We start from the raw sequence: 17,308 nt of genomic DNA, 5'->3' as shown, positions 1-17,308 counted from the left end.
CTTGAGTTGGAAGACCTTTCTAGTAGACGCAAACGGACGCAAACGACCCCGTCTCTGATTTCATAATTAAGTCAGAACCATAACGTAGACAGCCTTGAAACAGGTACAAGGCCAGACAGTTTTTCGTGCGTTTTGCATGTGGGAGAGAAAAGGAGAGGTGGGAGAGAGGGGAAGAAGTTGCCACATAAGTTTATTTCCTCCGCAGTTCTATGGTTTCGTGTCGACATTTACAGTGTAAATACTATGGTAGCTATTTAAGACATTTATATGTACAGCCTTACAGGTGCTCATTCCAGAGTGTGAAAAGTTGACAAGTGACGCAATTAACGAAGTTTGGCAAACATATGTGCGTTTATGCGAAAGAGTAAGAATATTGAAAATCACCATTGTTGCAGGAAAGCCGTTGGGTTCTGTTCATCCTTACACGAACAATGGACTACAATCAGGGAATTGTTGCACTCACAATAATGGCAACAGTAAGTGCTGCACTTGGACAATTTTGTAAGTACTTTTTCTTGTCACGGACACTTCTGAATTGTAACAAGCTCGTTGACTTTCAATGGGATCATTGCAACCCAGAAATGTCCATGACTATACTAATGGTTTATTGTCGTAAAAAGACAGGCCATCTTACTCCATCCTGGTCAATGGTGTACGCAGGATTTTGTTTCGTGTGGTATTGTTAAAGTGGATAGTTCATAGCTACGTTCTACGGGGCCGGGGTGCACATTAAGTTATTTCGTATGTTTGAAATTTTATACTCACAAAAATAGCAATCCAGGATTATTTTATCACATTGACTGTCGCAATAGGAAAAAAATGCCTTGGGGCCACGATATTTTTTTTACGAGAATATAATGAAAACGTTGAAAGCAATATGTTTATTGATGATTAGATGAAAAAAAATCTTTTTCATTATTTTATGTTCGTGTGTCTTGTTATGTAACTCAAGCGGCGTTAGAATAAATATTATCTGCCCGCCACGTGAGTTAAATTTAGCTCACACCATATTTATTGTTTTTTAACGCATTGTTATTTTTTTTTCTGACTATTGTTATTGTTTTCTTTAAGCATTGTTATTGTTTTCCTGAGCATTGAGTCTTTTGTTATTTGCAACATACCGTCAAACAGGGTAACTTCGTACAGATTTCGGCATATATTAATGTGCCCTGCAAAATCCGTGTCGAGTGACAACACGAAAATTATACGCGAGGAACACTTTGTCCCTTATAAATGTACTGAAGGAATGCCAAAGAAATTCCAAAATATTAGGAGGGGGGCAAATACGTCAGCATTTTCGCTACGAAGATACCCCAGCAAATTGGGTAACTTCGTCATCTCTGCTTACGTTCCTAGCAGATCAAAATTATCCCCATGAAGAGGTAAGATCGTCACGCAAAATGGTATCAATTGCAAAATATGTCCTCTTGTCATACTAGTGACGTTTGTGTGTCTTTTATGTTCTTGAAGAAATCTTCGACGGTAGGACTGGAGAGCGAAGTTCTTGCATGGGAAATATTTGTTGTAGCAAGCCTGAATGTCAAATTATGATGCTTCAAAAAATATTTCAGGAAGTCCACTCCCGGCATGTTGTTGCGAAATTTCTTCACAGTGACTCCTACCGGCATCTATCGGTCTCGTGACGAAGTTACCCTCAAAGACGAAGTTACCCCGTTTGACGGTAACTCTACCGTATACTATTGTATCGTTATTGTACACTTCGCAACATCTTATTTGACCGCCCTGAAAAATTTCAAAGTCCAGAATTCGTAAATTTGGCATTAGCGCTTCAGAGCCAACTAAGAGTAGCCAACTTTGCAACATTTCTTCTTCATGAATGAAAACGCTCTTGTGATTTTTTTTCATTCTTTCACATTCCATAAAGTAAAGATACCCTAAAGCAGTAATAAAATATATGAGTAGACAATAAAATGTTAAGTAGAAATACGAATGTTGAAAATATTTCAAGATTCTTAGTTCTGAATTTGAAAATAGGAAAATGTATGTGGATTGTGAAACACTGAACAGGTTTTCATCCACCTGGAAAGAATTGCGGTCACATTTGAATGCAAGAAGGCACATTTATGATGATTTTATGCGAAATGTTTAGTAAAGATACCTTGCACAACACCAAACGATTCTGCAAAGTGTGTCTTTTCCTTGGTTCTTGGCGAAAAATGGTTCGAAACTCCGGCACAATGTTCCTTCAACTGAGATTAACGTGTTTTACTGAGCTTTCTGTTAGCAATCTCCTGGAGTAGTTGGTTAGATGACAGCACTTTCGTTTTTTTTACTGTTTTCGTCAAAATCGAAACATCGAAGGTTCAAATCCCACCCTTTCCTTATTATTTTTTCCTTTTTATTTACCGAGTACGAAGTGTTCTAATAACGTAATATAATATTATATGATATTACTGTGAAATATTTATGCGATGCATGCTCAGTGGCGGCGATTTTGTTTCAAAACTGATGGGGCAAGGTGGGGGGGGGGGGAGGGCAAGGACAGTTTCTTTCCCTTGGTAGATAATGTTTAGCATAGTGCGGGGTCATCTGCCCCTCCACACTCCATAATCATCGCCTCTGTGCATGCCTCAAGTAATGCTTCTACTAATGTTTTTAATCTTTCAGTGATTGGCAGGATTTTAGGAAATACTTTTCCTTTCGTTCAGCTGTTATAAGTTAACACATATAAAGAACTTACATGTCAACTTTCTGCATCCGGAAATGCTGGACATAAATCGCATAAATATCAACGGAAATATCCAAGAAATGTAGATAAGCATTCTCGTCCAAAGCCGTTTAATTCCCGAAAAAGATTTTGCAAAGAAGTAGGTTTGAACCCATGACCTTCCATTCCATAAGCAAACGATCCCCCTACACCACACGGTTCACTTTATTTTATGCACTCAGTTCGGATCCCACTTTAAACTGTAGGTCCAGTCCCGATTAGCCTTACTATGCAGAAAGTTGACTTAAAACACCAAATCAACCAATTCATCTCCTTTCAGAGTGGGCCTTCTATGATACTGTAGTCGGCCAGCATCCGAAAATACAGTTCTGCTTCGCGTATACCAGAGTGTAATTGCATTTAATATTGTGTCTAATTTTACTTTAAAAGTACAGATTAAAGCGATAATAGTGTCCAGAAAAAGAACCTCAAAGTAGATCTTCACACGAAGTATTTTAATCCATTGCCAAACATTTCAGGTAAGAATAATATTATGCTTCTCCATTGACCGTATTTTCGATTCATGGTGAATTTGCTAAAAGGACCATGTCAAGAAATCTAAATATGTAAGTTTTACTAGTAAATGCATTTAAAATGCACGAAACAACAGGGGAGGAGAAAAATAAACCTCAAAAATAAGTAAAAATGGAACAAAAACTGTTAGAAATACTGAAAAATAAACTAAAAGCCAAAAAAGGACGAAAAATGAAAAAAATGTAAAATAGAAAGTGTTTTCCGGCTCTAACTGAAGAGAAACGGACATGATATCAGGTTTAGCATTGTTTTTAAGGGTCAGAAAAAAAGTTGATTTTTCATCAACTTCCGGACCCTAATTAGTAATTATGAGCATTGAAAAAGTTGGAGGTAGCTTACTTAAAATTTTCTTGCTGAGGGATCGTATCGTCCATTATCTCCACTTCATAATAAAGAAAAACATCAAGTTCATATTTCGAAAATGACTTGGAGTTTTCCACCACGGAAATATGTTTTTCATAGTTTGAAGTTTGTTAGTATTATCTTTCAAGGTTCCCATTGTTTTATTTTCATACATATTTTATATTTCATACGTTCCTCTCTCTTTTCATACAGTCTTTGGAAAAAAGCTGAAGTTTCTTGTCAAACGGGGTCTGGTTCAAATGACTCCTTTTCGCTCTCCTGTTCCTACTTTAAACAAACAACAAAATACTTCGTAACTAAACGATTGCTTGTTCAAAACACGGAATTTTTACACAATTTACAAAATATGACAAAACGCTAGTAGACATGTTATTCATTTTTCCCTTTCAGCGTTTCTCGATTTTATCTGAATTCGTTTCCTCATGAAAATTGCCATGAGGAAATTATAGATATGACATTATGTGTGAATTGGTTTCTTCAAACTGGTAGCAAATTTTAACATGAGCTACCTGGAGAAGAGGCAGTCTGCCTGCAGCTTGTGTAGGAAGCAGTTCGTAGCGAGCTCCGCTCTTCGCGTGAGAAGGCTTAGTGATCGAACTGTCCGAGTTAGCTAGGGCCGTATACGGTTGCTAGTGTTGTGTTAGTTCTTTTTTTCCTTTGAAGTGCAAGCGAGGTTTTGGCTACAATTACCGTGAGCCAGTGAAGATTCGATGAAATAGTTCACGATGAATACACAAAGAGAAAACACCTTGAAATTTGTTTTCATTGATGTCAAAACGCGACCTACGTCATTGGATTTTCATCGATGGTTTCATGATGTCTACCAAGTGCCTACGAACCAAGTGCTCAGTTTTGAAATAGATTACTTTCGTAAGTGTTTGTACGTGAAATTTGCGACAAAAGTGGTAGGAGAACGGTTACTAAATGATTTTGGTGCTAGTGACGTAGATGGTGATCATAAAGTTGAAGTAGAATGGGCCCACCAGCGACATGTACTTGTCAGAATCCATGTAGTCCCAATTGAATTAAGTGCAGAAGTGATAAGTCGTGTCATGAGGTCTTATGGGGAAGTGTTAAAAATTGAAGACGAGACATACTCTGCAGATCATATATACCCTAGTCGAACTGGACGTGTCTTGATCAAAATGATACTACGCAAACCCATACCCTCATATGCAATAATGAATGGAGACTCCTATTGGGTAACATAATCCTGGGCAGGTGCGTACGTGCCTTGCGTGCTCGGGGGAGGATCACGTAGTGGCTCAGAGTCCTAAGCGTCGATCCTCTGGGAACCAGCCCCGTAGGGGGCCGGTTAATATACCCGCTGACAATGTACCGATGGTATATGAACCAACTGTGCTACCCGTACGGACTAAACCAAGAGATTCAGCTCCATCAGTTGCAGAAGTCCCTGCGTCAGGAGATAACAATGGAGGGAACACGGATAGCCCCAGAATCACCGACGAGGAGACAGGTACCAGACACGAAGTTAGTGTGAAGAATGCACCAACAGGAAGGGAAGAGATGGAGCAGCCAACATTGACCACTTCGGAGGAGATGCATCACATACCCCCACCCATAAGTGCTTTGTTCGCGGAGGCAGAATTCCCCGTAGTTACCTCTCCTAGGAAATCACGGTCAAGATCTGTATCAAGGTTACGGTCAGTGGCGGAAGAGTCCATGGTGCTACGAAGAAAGAAGAAGAAAAATAATGATTGCGTAAGTTCCACAATAGTTCATAACGAATTTAGAGTAGAACCTGGTACCCCAAAACAAGATGTTTCAAAGGGTAGTTTAACAAGTCATTCAGGAAATGTAATTAAAGAGAAACCTTCGACGAGTAACAAACTTACCCCAGATTTATTTAGTGGAAAGCATAGTTAATGCATTATAGGCAGAAATTAGAGATCAGTAATGTTGAAGAATGTAAGTAAGTTTAGTTTTCTTTTGTGGACAGTTATAATATTGCAAACATTTACCTTGGCATCTATAAATTTGAATCAAATGCAAAGTTAGACCAAAATAATTGCTCTCAATGACTTTCTCATTAAATCGTCTATTGATGTGGCCCTCTTACAAGAGGTCGCCATAGACGATTTTTCTGTACTGAGCATGTTTAAAGTATACAACAATTTTACTCCCTTTGCACAAGGGACTGCCATAGCATGTAGGCGACACTTGGATTTACGTAATGGAGTGCCCCATCCCACGGGCAGACAAATAAGTGCCAAATTAGGCTCAGCGTTTCTCTGTAGTGTGTATGCTCCGTCAGGAAGCCAAAACAGACGGGAAAGAGAAAATTTGTTTTCAACATTTGTAGGACCCGAGTTGACATCCCACACACTAGACACTATACTAGTGGGAGATTTTAACTGCGTAATTCGTTCACAAGATCAAAATCCAGGATACAACTTCTCACGTGCGTTCTATGAATTAACGCAGGGGTTACAACTGCGTGACGCTTGGATACACGCCAACGGCGAAAGTCAAGGTTACACACATATCACCTCCAATAGTGCGTCAAGGATCGATAGGTTTTATGTCGCACCAAGATTTCAGGAATATATAATTAGTGTTCAAAATTTTCCAGTATGTTTTAGTGACCATAGTGTCCCAATTCTCAAAATAAATTTAGATTTGGTTAAACCCCGACAAGGTAGCGGATACTGGCTTTTAAATAGCACATTATTACGCAATGGTAGTTATGTCCAGCTAATCAGGGAAACGTGGAACGAACTCAAGGCCTCTCGGCCAGTGCAAAAGACCATAATCGAGTGGTGGGAAACTCGAGTTAAGCCTAAATTTCGTCAGGTCAGTAAATTCTTCAGTGCAGAGGTTAGTAGAGATCAAAGAAACAAATACAATTTTTTGTATCCAGTCTTGAATGATCTCCATCGTTTAGCATTGCAAGGTAATTTCGATCGTCCCTATGCAAATGAAATCAAAGCGCAATTACTTGCTATACATAGGAAACGAAAATCTGCAGCAATAATAAAGAGCAAGATTCTTCCTATAGACCCTGACGAGCAAGCCACACTAAGTCACATTCTTCAAGAACATAAACAAGCCAGGAGTCACGTTATTCATAAATTAACTTTAGATTCCGGTGAAGTTGTCACCAGCCCTCATAGTATACACGACAGGTTTTTGCAATACTATAAAAATCTTCTTGGTCAAGCCTTTAATCCCGCAGAAACGCAATGTAATTTTTTGAACTACCTCTCTGCATCACTGACGGAATATGAAAGAACTGAGCTCACACAACCGTTTAGTAAAAAGGAGGTTCATGATGCAGTATTCAAAGCTCCGAGAAATAAAACTACAGCCGAAGATGGACTACCACCAGAATTCTATCAATGTTTCTGGGATCTAATAGGAGACGAATTAACGGAATGGGTCAACGAAGTGTTGACAACAAGAACAATAGGGAAGACCAGTAGAACGGGAGTTATAGTGTTAGTTCCCAAAAGGCAAATCCAAAATTCGTTACAGATTTTAGACCAATTTCAATATTGAGTAGTGATATCAAACTTATAAGTAGGTGCATAAATCAACGTCTAAAAAAATATATGGTTAAACTTATTGGCAATTTACAGTTCGCTTGTAATACGTCTCAAAGTATACATCACTTGCTGCAAACGATAAGAGACGTCATTATTACCAAACAAAATAAGAATACATCAGAGGCAATTCTATCTTTAGACTTTTCCCAAGCATATGACAGAGTGAGTCACGAATATCTGTACAAAGTCTTAGAAGCATATGGCTTCGGAGACACTTTTATTATTTGGATAAAAACATTATATAATCATATGCTGCTAAAACTCAAAATAAATGGTTTCTTGACAACAAGTTTTAAAATGCGATGGGATGTACTACAAGGTAGTCCCTTGAGTAGCACATTGTACGTCCTCACAATAGCCCCCTTTTTGTTTAGTATCCAGCATCATTTACAGGGTATTTCTATGGCTTCCACCACAATACAAGTTGGCAGTTTCATGGACGACGTCACGATTTTTCTCAAGGATGAAAGAGATCTGGACAGTGTTAAAAGCCAAATACATACCTTTGAGCTCACATCAGGAGCAAAACTAAACAATCAAAAGTCATTCCTGATGCCCCTTGGCAAGGAGAATCCTTTCACAAATAATACGGAGATCCCTGTAGACAAGAAAATAAAAGTTTTAGGTTTAAACTTTTATGCAAATATCGATGTAACGATCGAAGCCAATAGTAACCTCACGTGCGAGAGGGCAATCTACGTCCTCAGAGTGAACAAGACGCGCTCTCTGAGTTTAAAAGCACGAGTAAGATTTATCAACGTTTTTGCTCTTTTTAAACTTTGGTATGTAGCAAAAATCCTGCCATTCAAACCACAGCACTTAGCCAAGGTCAACAAAGCTGTTGGCTGCTTTTTGTGGCACGATACAATTTTCCGGGTGGCAATAAATGAGGTCACGTTATCGGAGAAGACAGGTGGGTTGGCACTAATACACGTGAACACACAGGCAAGATCATTGTTTGTACAGACTGGCCTTCAAACAGCTTTCTCACTGCACGGGTCAACGACCCAAGCTTGTATACAGACGATAATACGAAACATTCCATAAGAAGCTCCCATCGATATCCAAAGTATCCCCAAAAAGTTTTTGTTTTATAAGGACATCGCTTTACAGGTATGCTACCAGTTATTACGACATGAGACAATTACACCATCTGTTAAAAAGTTATATAGAGAAATCAATAGTTTCAAGCACGCCGTACCACGAATAGTCAGGGATTTCAATACACATAATTGGCCACAAATATGGGAAAATGTCTCCGACAAACACCTTTCAAAAGCGGGCCAATCAATATGGTACAAAGTGGTTCATCGCGTTATAGTGACAAGAGATAGGACATACCAATATGGAATCAGTGACTCGCCTAACTGTATATCATGCAACGTGCCTGACTCTTTAGCCCACAGGATAACGAAGTGTCGAAACTCCTCCATGGCATGGAACAAATTGCGAGCAATGCTCAGTCGTATATGCCGCACCTCATTAACAAAGTTTACGGATACAAATATAGTTTTTCCTGAATTCAATTTTTTTCCACCAACAAAACAACGAGCAGTACAATGGTTGATAACTGAATACTTATTATATATATTTCACAATGACGAGAGCAGTTTTCAGAAACAATTCAGGATCTTCTTGCAAGAACAATACGAAAAAAAATCCTCTCCAAGCAAGGAAGAAATGGTATGCAAATTTCTTATTAGGGCTTTATACTTAATTTAGGTCAAACAAAAATGTAAAGGTTAACCAGATAGAAATAAAAATTGTAATAATATACTTATGTCAAAAACAATGTAATTCCATAACTTGTATATCAGAATGAGACAATAAAAAAAAAGAGGTAGCGTGCCTGATTCTTACGAGGGAGGTCGTAGGTTCGATTCTCCACCTAGGTAGGAATTTTTTTCAGGAGTATATCGTTAGGTGTAAAGTTTATCCACCGTGCTAAGAAGTTAACATTGGTCTCTGTATTTCACGAGAGGAAAGGAAATAGTAAGAGAAAGTTATTTCGATGATAGGAGGAAGTCACATGCCACGTGGAATGCGCAGAATCAAGTTACATGGAGCTAAGTCTGTAATGGTGGTTTCGAATATTGCAAAGTTAGTGCGGAAAGTTTGTTATATCTGTTACTCGTACTTTCTGTTCAAAGAAGACAAACATTGTAGATACAAAGGCAGTGACGAATTAACGATCATTATGAGGTTTTGAATTTTTTGTTTGTCACTCACTATATAAATACTTATTAGTAGTTTCTTATCGAATCGGCCTTCGTCGTAATAACAATTTACTTATGTTAATTAGCGGTCCTCCTCCGTAGCCGAGTGGGTCAGTTCAGCGGAAGTTCCCGCGCGAGCAACATCGCCGTGCCTCTGCTCGTGAACCGGTGAGTCATCGGGACTCTGGCGTGCTAGACGACGCGAAACGCGTAAATTTTCAAGTTACGTAAAGTTGTTGAATTGAAAGGAAAATGGAAATTCGTCGCGTAAATACGCTAAAGTTATGGTTTTCAAGTGTGAAGAGTGCCCAACATCGCTGATGCTTCATCGTTGGATACGGGATACTCTTGCATTGACTGAAGACCAGGTATTAAGTATTGAACTGGACCAATACCGTAAGTGTGTATATATTAAGTTAGTGACGCGTCTATTAGGCGAACAGTTAATTAATACATTTGAAGGGAAGTTAGTGTATTGTGATGAGGATGATGAACATGACATTAGATTAGACTGGGCTGATAGGACAACTACACTAGTGAGACTACATGTTATACCAATGGAAATAACCGATAGCCATATCCGTACAGTGCTTGCGCAGTATGGTGAAATTAAGACCCCTCCGGTGGACGAGCGATATTCGGATGAGCATATTTATAAAACTCGTACAGGCATTAAGTTGGTGAGAATGGTTCTGAATAAGCCAATCCCGTCCTATGTATCAATACAGGGTATGCAATATTGGGTAACATATTATGGACAGAAACCTACCTGTAAAATATGTGAAGACACTCAACACACAGCACGGTTTTGTCCACAACGACGTGGTGCTATGGGGGAGCGAGTGATACAAGACAATATTGGAGCATGTGCTACTCCTGTAGAAATCCAGCCTAAGCAGTCATATGCAGCAAAGGTACATAGACCACCTAGCCAACGTTCAGCGCATGAGACGGAGATAAAGGCTGACACACAATTTACAGTGTTGCCAATTCCAATGCAGTTGCAAGAAAAAGCTGTGAACAATGAACGCGATAAAAATCTGCAAATAGAGCCGAAAAATGCTGATGTTTCAGAACACCAACTAGACCCTACCAAGGAAACACCTCTACCTGCGTCTATCCACAGCACATCGTGGGCGGAAGATGTGGCATCTTTAGACAACCTCCACAGTGACGTACGGGATAACGTGTTGATGACTGACAGTCTGGAACCAACTGATCAAGCGATGCGCGAGTCTGACACTACGAGTAATCTTCAAATGGAGACTGACATGTACGAAGCAGGAGGATCCCATACACTGGAAGATCAACAAAACAAGGTTCAGCTTGGTGAAATCACAACAGGAACTAAGGACAATGCCAAAAGAAAATCAAATGTGAAGAGACTCCAGGAACAGAAGCAGTTGAAGAAGAAAAAAGTACAACAAAATGTGGCACCTAACCCCCACCACAAGAAGAACGTGAAGCAGCAGGCAATAGCCCCCTCCCCAGTACGTATAACCAGACCCCAAAGTGTGACAAATTTAGCCCCGAGTGTTGATTTTCAACCTGTGATCGGATCCAAATTCAGTGTTTCCCCTAGTGTGTCTAGTGAATGTTCGGGTGCAAGTAAAAATGAAAGTCAGAAATAGCATGTGTAAAATGAGTAAAGGTATATGTGGCTTGGTCACGTGTTTGCACGAGGTACCGTGCACATATGCAAGGTTTACGTTTCGTGGCATGGAAGGGAGTGGAAAAACAGTGTACGAATATTAGTGTCCACTGGTCAAAATGTATAATTCGAAGTGTTGGGTAACCCTAGTTCTTAAATTTCTGTTAATTGTATATATGATGACTACTCTCCGTTTAGCTACGATCAATGTTAACAAAATGCGATCTTTTACTAAACAGGAGGCGCTAGGAGATTTTTTCCTACAATCATCTTTAGATATAGCACTTCTTCAAGAATGTGGAATAACAGCATTTAACCTCCCCCCAAACATATTAGTCTATAATAATGCGACCTTTCAAGCGACAGGAACAGCCCTGTTAGTACGTAACACCGTACCGATTACAAAGGTGATGTGCCATCCCAATGGTAGAATTATCTCAGCAAAAATAGCTAATGTTTGGGTATATAATTTATATGCACCTTCAGGGACACAATTTAGGAAACAGAGGGATGCGTTTTTTGCGACGGATGTCGCTACTGAAATGCAGGGTACAAGAGAACATATAATTTGCGCGGGCGATTTCAATTGTGTCCTGCATCCGCAGGACCAAAGACCTGGCTTTAATACCTCCAATACTTTGCAAAAATTAGTAAATGGGTTTAATTTTACAGATGTATGGAATGACAAATATTTTGGACAGAAAGGGTACACGTACATTCGTAATAATTGTGCTTCCCGTTTAGATCGATTTTATGTAACACCACATTTACGCCAACAAATCAAGTCACTTAGTATAACACCCACCTGTTTTTCAGACCACAGTGCCGTAATCATGGCGATAAATGTGGATATACCAATAGTACCTAGAGGGTATGGCTACTGGAAATTCAATGCTTCTATCCTTACAGATGCAAATTTCCAACGAGCCTTTCAGGACCAATGGAATGTATGGGAAGCACACCGTACCAGACAAAGTGATATAATTCGCTGGTGGGATGAAATTCTTAAACCGGGCATAAAACGGTTTTGTCTTAGTTATTGTAAGGAACGTTCTAGTGACTGGAATAATAAATATAATTTTTATTACCGTGTGCTGCGTGAACTTATACATGAAGCCACTGAAGGGAAACAAGTGTAAACAGAGGTAAAACGTGTGCAAGCTGTACTGCTGAGGATGACAGCTGAAAGACGACAAGGTGTAAAAATTCGCAGCAGAGTCCCCCACTTTGATAAAGAAGAGGTTGCATCGATAAGCCATGTACTGCAAGAAAGACACAATGCAAAAAGACAATTTATTAGCGAAATAAACGATAATTCTGGAATTAAAATAAAAACAGCCCCGGAAATACGTAAAAGATTTTACAACTATTTTGAGAATCAATTTTCCCAACCAATAACACAAAATGTAGATTTGACGTATAATTTGGAATCCTTGTCCGAGGTCCTTGACGATGAGGAAAGTGAGCAATTAAATAACGACTACACAAGCGAAGAAGTATTCCATGCGGTTAAGTCGGGGCAGCCGTTTTCTGCACCTGGTCTGGATTGGATACCAAACAAACTCTACCAAACATTTTGGACGTTGATGGGAAAAACACTAACTGAATGGATAAATGCAGTGTTCCGAAGGTATAAAATGGGAAAATCCTCAACTACTGGGATTATAGTTTTAATACCAAAATGTGTGAAACCCATTGAAGTTGGTCAATATAGACCCATTACCCTCTTATGTACTGATTATAAAATATTCTCTCGCTGTATGCTAGGCAGACTTATGCCCTATGTAGAAAAACTAGTTGGAGATACACAATATGTTTTTGGTATGAACAAGAAAATTACAAATGTCTTACAAACGCTTCGTGAAGTGCTTACCTGTTATAGAGTCAATAGAAATAACCATGATAATGCTATATTAACAATAGATTTTGAACGAGTTTGACTCGGTACACCATGATTACATATTTAATGTGCTTCAAAAATACGGTATACGTGGACATTTTTTGTCAGCATTTAAAAGCCTTTATAGTAACGCAACATCCAAAATACAAATAAATGGATTTATGACAAGAGAACTTCCTATTCACAAGGGAGTAAGACAAGGTGACCCATTATCGATGATAGCTTTCTGTATCTCATTGAGACCTCTTCTTTCTGCATTAGAAAAGCAAGTACAAGGCATCACCATACAATCTATAAACACAAAGGTCTTGGCCTATGCTGATGATGTTAATGTATTAATAAATACGCAGACTGATATTGCTGCAACGTCTAAAGTATTACAGGAATTTGGTCCCCTTTCAGGGCTCACAGTAAATCAGAAAAAATCAACTCTTATGTATTTAAACCCGGATATAACTTACCCTCAGAGCGGAGAATTTCATGTTGTTCCATCGATAAAAATACTTGGAATCATTTTCGCGCGCTCCCTTCAACGAATGATCCAGTTAAACTATGACAGAGTGATAAATGGTGTTAAAGGAGTTCTACAAATGCATAAATTTCGAATACTTAGTATACAGTCAAGAGTGACGTTTGTACAGGTGTACGCTCTCTCCAAGGTGTGGTATGTAGCAAAAATCCTCCCGTTGCGGCAACTGGATATTTTTAAGCTCAAGAGTGCTGTGAGCTGGTTTGTCTGGAACGGTCAAATCTTGCGTGTAAATCACGCAACGCTTTGTTTACCCTATGCAGAAGGGGGAATGAACCTTGTAAACGTGGAATATAAAAGCCAGGCTCTACGTATTCAAGCTGATGTAACGACACTGATTCAAGACCCTAACAGCCTCACTAGTAAAGTTCTGAGACACGCCTTGGACAACATTCAATTGGAGGCCCCCATTGATGTTACAAGACTTCCAGACAGATTATGGTATTTTAAGAATACAATAGTGGATATCAGTTACGCTTTAATACAATCTCCTATCCTTACAACGCAAGAGACATCAAAAATATATAGAAGAATGTGTTCACTATCACAAAAACAGGGTAAAATTGTAGATCGGAATCCAAGAGTCAATTGGCGGGAAGTATGGAATAATATACAGGCCCGCCACCTTACGTTAAGAGTCAGATCAGCGTGGTATATAATTGTACACCAAATATTCATTACTGGAGCTAAACTTTATGATATAAAATTAGTAAATACTCCAATATGTGCTACATGTAATGTACAAGATAATTTAGTGCATAAGCTTAGTAAATGTCAAATAATCCAAAAATCATGGTTATATATCAAAAAACTTGTGAGTACAATTTGTCGTACATCAGAACGTAACATTTCAGTAGATATTCTTTTGTATCCTTCCTTTGCATATTATCCAAGAACAAAACGCCACAGTGTACAATGGCTCTTAGGCCAATATGCCCTTTTTGTATCCCTATATAGGCAACAAGATTTTCACACCCAATTTATCAATCACCTGCACCAGGAATACCAAATGATCCCTCGTTGTAAAAGAGATATGTTATATGCAAATTTCCTAAATGTAATGTTAACTTTATAATGACAAAAAATGTATAACATGCACAATAATATGTAATAGTTTCAAATAAAAAAAAAAGTGGGTTAAGGTGTTCACTCGTCTTGAGATCGTTCGTTGCGGGACGGCGTAGGTTCGAATCCGGCTCTGGTCGGAATTTATTCGGCCTACGTATAGGGCCGGTGGCAACCCACCATCGTGAGGAAATTGGGGAGCTCGGAGTGAGTGAGCGTAACCCGGTCGAGAAGACGTACAACAACGGCTGGGGGTTCGTCGGGCTGATCACCAGTCACCCCAATACTGGTCTAAGACCTCCACGCTATAACAGGTGACGGAGGAACAGTGTGGGAGGGAGACCAGCAGTCGGTAGGTAAGCCAAGGCCCTTCAAAGGGCTGTAGCGCTCTGGGTTTAGTTTTTAGTTTATGTTAATTAGTTACTATTAGTTTTAGACGCATGGTAAGATGGTGGTGAGGGTATTGACAACAGTTATTACGAAGGAACGGACATAAAATTACCAATCTTAGCAATTTGAACTCATTAAACGCTCTCCTTCGTTACAGTACTGCACTACATCACTACTTAACATAACTGTGTATCTTTTTTCAGTATATCGAAATCAAATAATCAATATTTTAGGTGCCAGTGAAGAACAAACAATACATAATTTAAATAACATTATATTTTGCATCCTGAATACATATATGTGATTTGTGAATTAATCATGATGTGTGTGTTAACACAACATATGAACAATAACTAAAAAGAAAATTTTTAACTTTAAATCGTGGAAATGTCTTACTCCTAAGGGGAAATATGCGCAGAAGGGACGTCCCTCAAGTGTGCATCGGATTCATTTTTTAAATATTCTAATATCAACGGTATCTGTTCAGCAAACAAAAAAAAGGAAAAAAAGAAAGAGGAGAGGGTGGGATTTGAACCCGCGATCTTTCACGCTTGATGAAAAATAAGGATAGCAGCGCCTAACCAATTGCTCTATGTTAACTTAATGACCTTATACTCTTAAAAACATGTTGACGTTTATGAAGACTTCCACCTTCTTGTGTTTTAAGCACATTTTCTCGACAAGTCGTGTAAAATGTATGTTTTTGAGAACTGTTCGATATTATGCAAGGTATTGTAAATAAAATGTCGCATAAACTCCTCACAAATTTGCTTCTTTCTGCACAAACTTGATGGCAATTTCCTCCAGGTGGAGAAAAACTCTATTCAGTGTTTCAAATCCCCCAAATTTCAAGTCGAGCAAGCAGAATCGTAAATATCCTTCAAGGTTATTTTTCCAATTTATTATTTCTGTTTGATTGCGTATTGTAATAGCGGTTTATAGTTTCTAAGTTCATGGAAAGTGTTAAATTGAAAACCTATCACTGCAGCGTTTTTCGTTTAGTGGAAGGACCTACTCAAAGTTGGCTACTCTCACCTGGAGCTGAAGTGCAATGTTGCTAAGTTTACGATTTCGGGACTTAGAATTCTTTCGGGGCGTTCAAATAAGATGTTGCGAAGTGTACGAGGAGCTGCCCAGCAATAATTCAAGGTTAAACGCACAATCGGAGAATACTTGAAAACAGTTCATGAGTGAAAATATTTTTAATGTTTTCTTGCCAGATTTAAATTAAACTTCCAGTCAAACATAAATATGAAAAAAGTTAATGTGCATCTATTCATTTAATCCACGCTTTTTAAATTGTTTGTAATTATTGTAACAATAACAGAATCACTAAATAATATTTTCACGGGACCACTCTTCACATAACGTGTATGTTTTCTGAAAATCTATGAGTTATTTCGGAGCACTGACTGGACCTTCTTGAGTAGTCTCAGAAACGTAGAGGAAGCAGTAAGCCAATTTTATGATGTACTAAATACGGTATTCGAAGCATGAATTCCAAAAAAGAAAGCTTATGTAAATAATAAATACCCTTGCTGGTTTACGAAAGAAATTGTTGAAATATTGAAGTTAAAAGAGTATCACAGAAAACGTATGAACATGCAGAAGACAGTAAATTATTGTATGAGGGAACCAGGAAAAAGTCAAAATCGTTCATAAATAAAGCTTATTTTAATTACACTAAGGAAATGGAGGAGAATATCAAACATGATACACGCTCTTTTTGTAAATTTGTTCAAAACAAATAGGATAAAATTAGACACAGTAATAGTGCTATGGTTTTCAATGGGAAAGTTTTCGATACTAGTCAGGATATTGCAGATACCTTTGCACACTACTTCAAATCTGTTTATACGGATTCCCTTAGTTCATATAGATTATCAGGAAATGATGAGTTACGAGTTCCACATTGTATTGAAAAAATTACTGAATGCGAGTTTAATAATGCTATCAAGAAATTGAAACCTAAAAAAGCAGCAGGTCCAGATGGCATACCGCCTTACGCATTAAAGGGATGTTCCGAGGTCTTGAAAAAACCTTTACTGGTGATATTTAATTTAATATTGGAATTACATACCTTTATAAATATGTGGAAATTAACACGAGTGTGCCCAATTCTGAAATCTGGAGATAGTAGTAACATGGAAAATTATAGACCAGTTGCAATCCTCAGTGCTCCAGTCAAAGTACTAGAACAAATTCTATATACTAGAATTTTAAATCATGTAAAAAGTTACATAAATAGTAACCAACATGGATTCTTTCCTCATAGATCCACTGTAACAAATTTAGTAAATTTCATTCAAGATGTTTGTAATGCAATTCATAATCGGTCAAGTGTTCACACTATTTACATGGATTTC

General features: G+C 38.4%; 1 protein-coding gene across 1 annotated transcript in view; it reads left to right on the top strand.

The window, feature by feature from the left end:
* The first annotated feature begins 275 nt into the window (after positions 1-275).
* LOC145994307 (protein takeout-like) overlaps positions 276-17,308 on the top strand; it is a 67,464-nt gene continuing 50,431 nt past the window's right edge. Inside the window, exon 1 of the mRNA XM_083130411.1 lies at positions 276-501. Within this exon, the coding sequence (XP_082986537.1) occupies positions 432-501 (70 nt within the window). The 5' untranslated portion in view covers positions 276-431. The remainder of the gene's footprint in view (positions 502-17,308) is intronic.

This window comes from Lepisma saccharinum, chromosome 10 (genome assembly GCF_977018435.1).
Source record: "Lepisma saccharinum chromosome 10, izLepSacc3.1, whole genome shotgun sequence".
Lineage (NCBI taxonomy): Eukaryota > Metazoa > Arthropoda > Insecta > Zygentoma > Lepismatidae > Lepisma > Lepisma saccharinum.
This window is presented reverse-complemented; position numbering and strand designations above follow the sequence as displayed.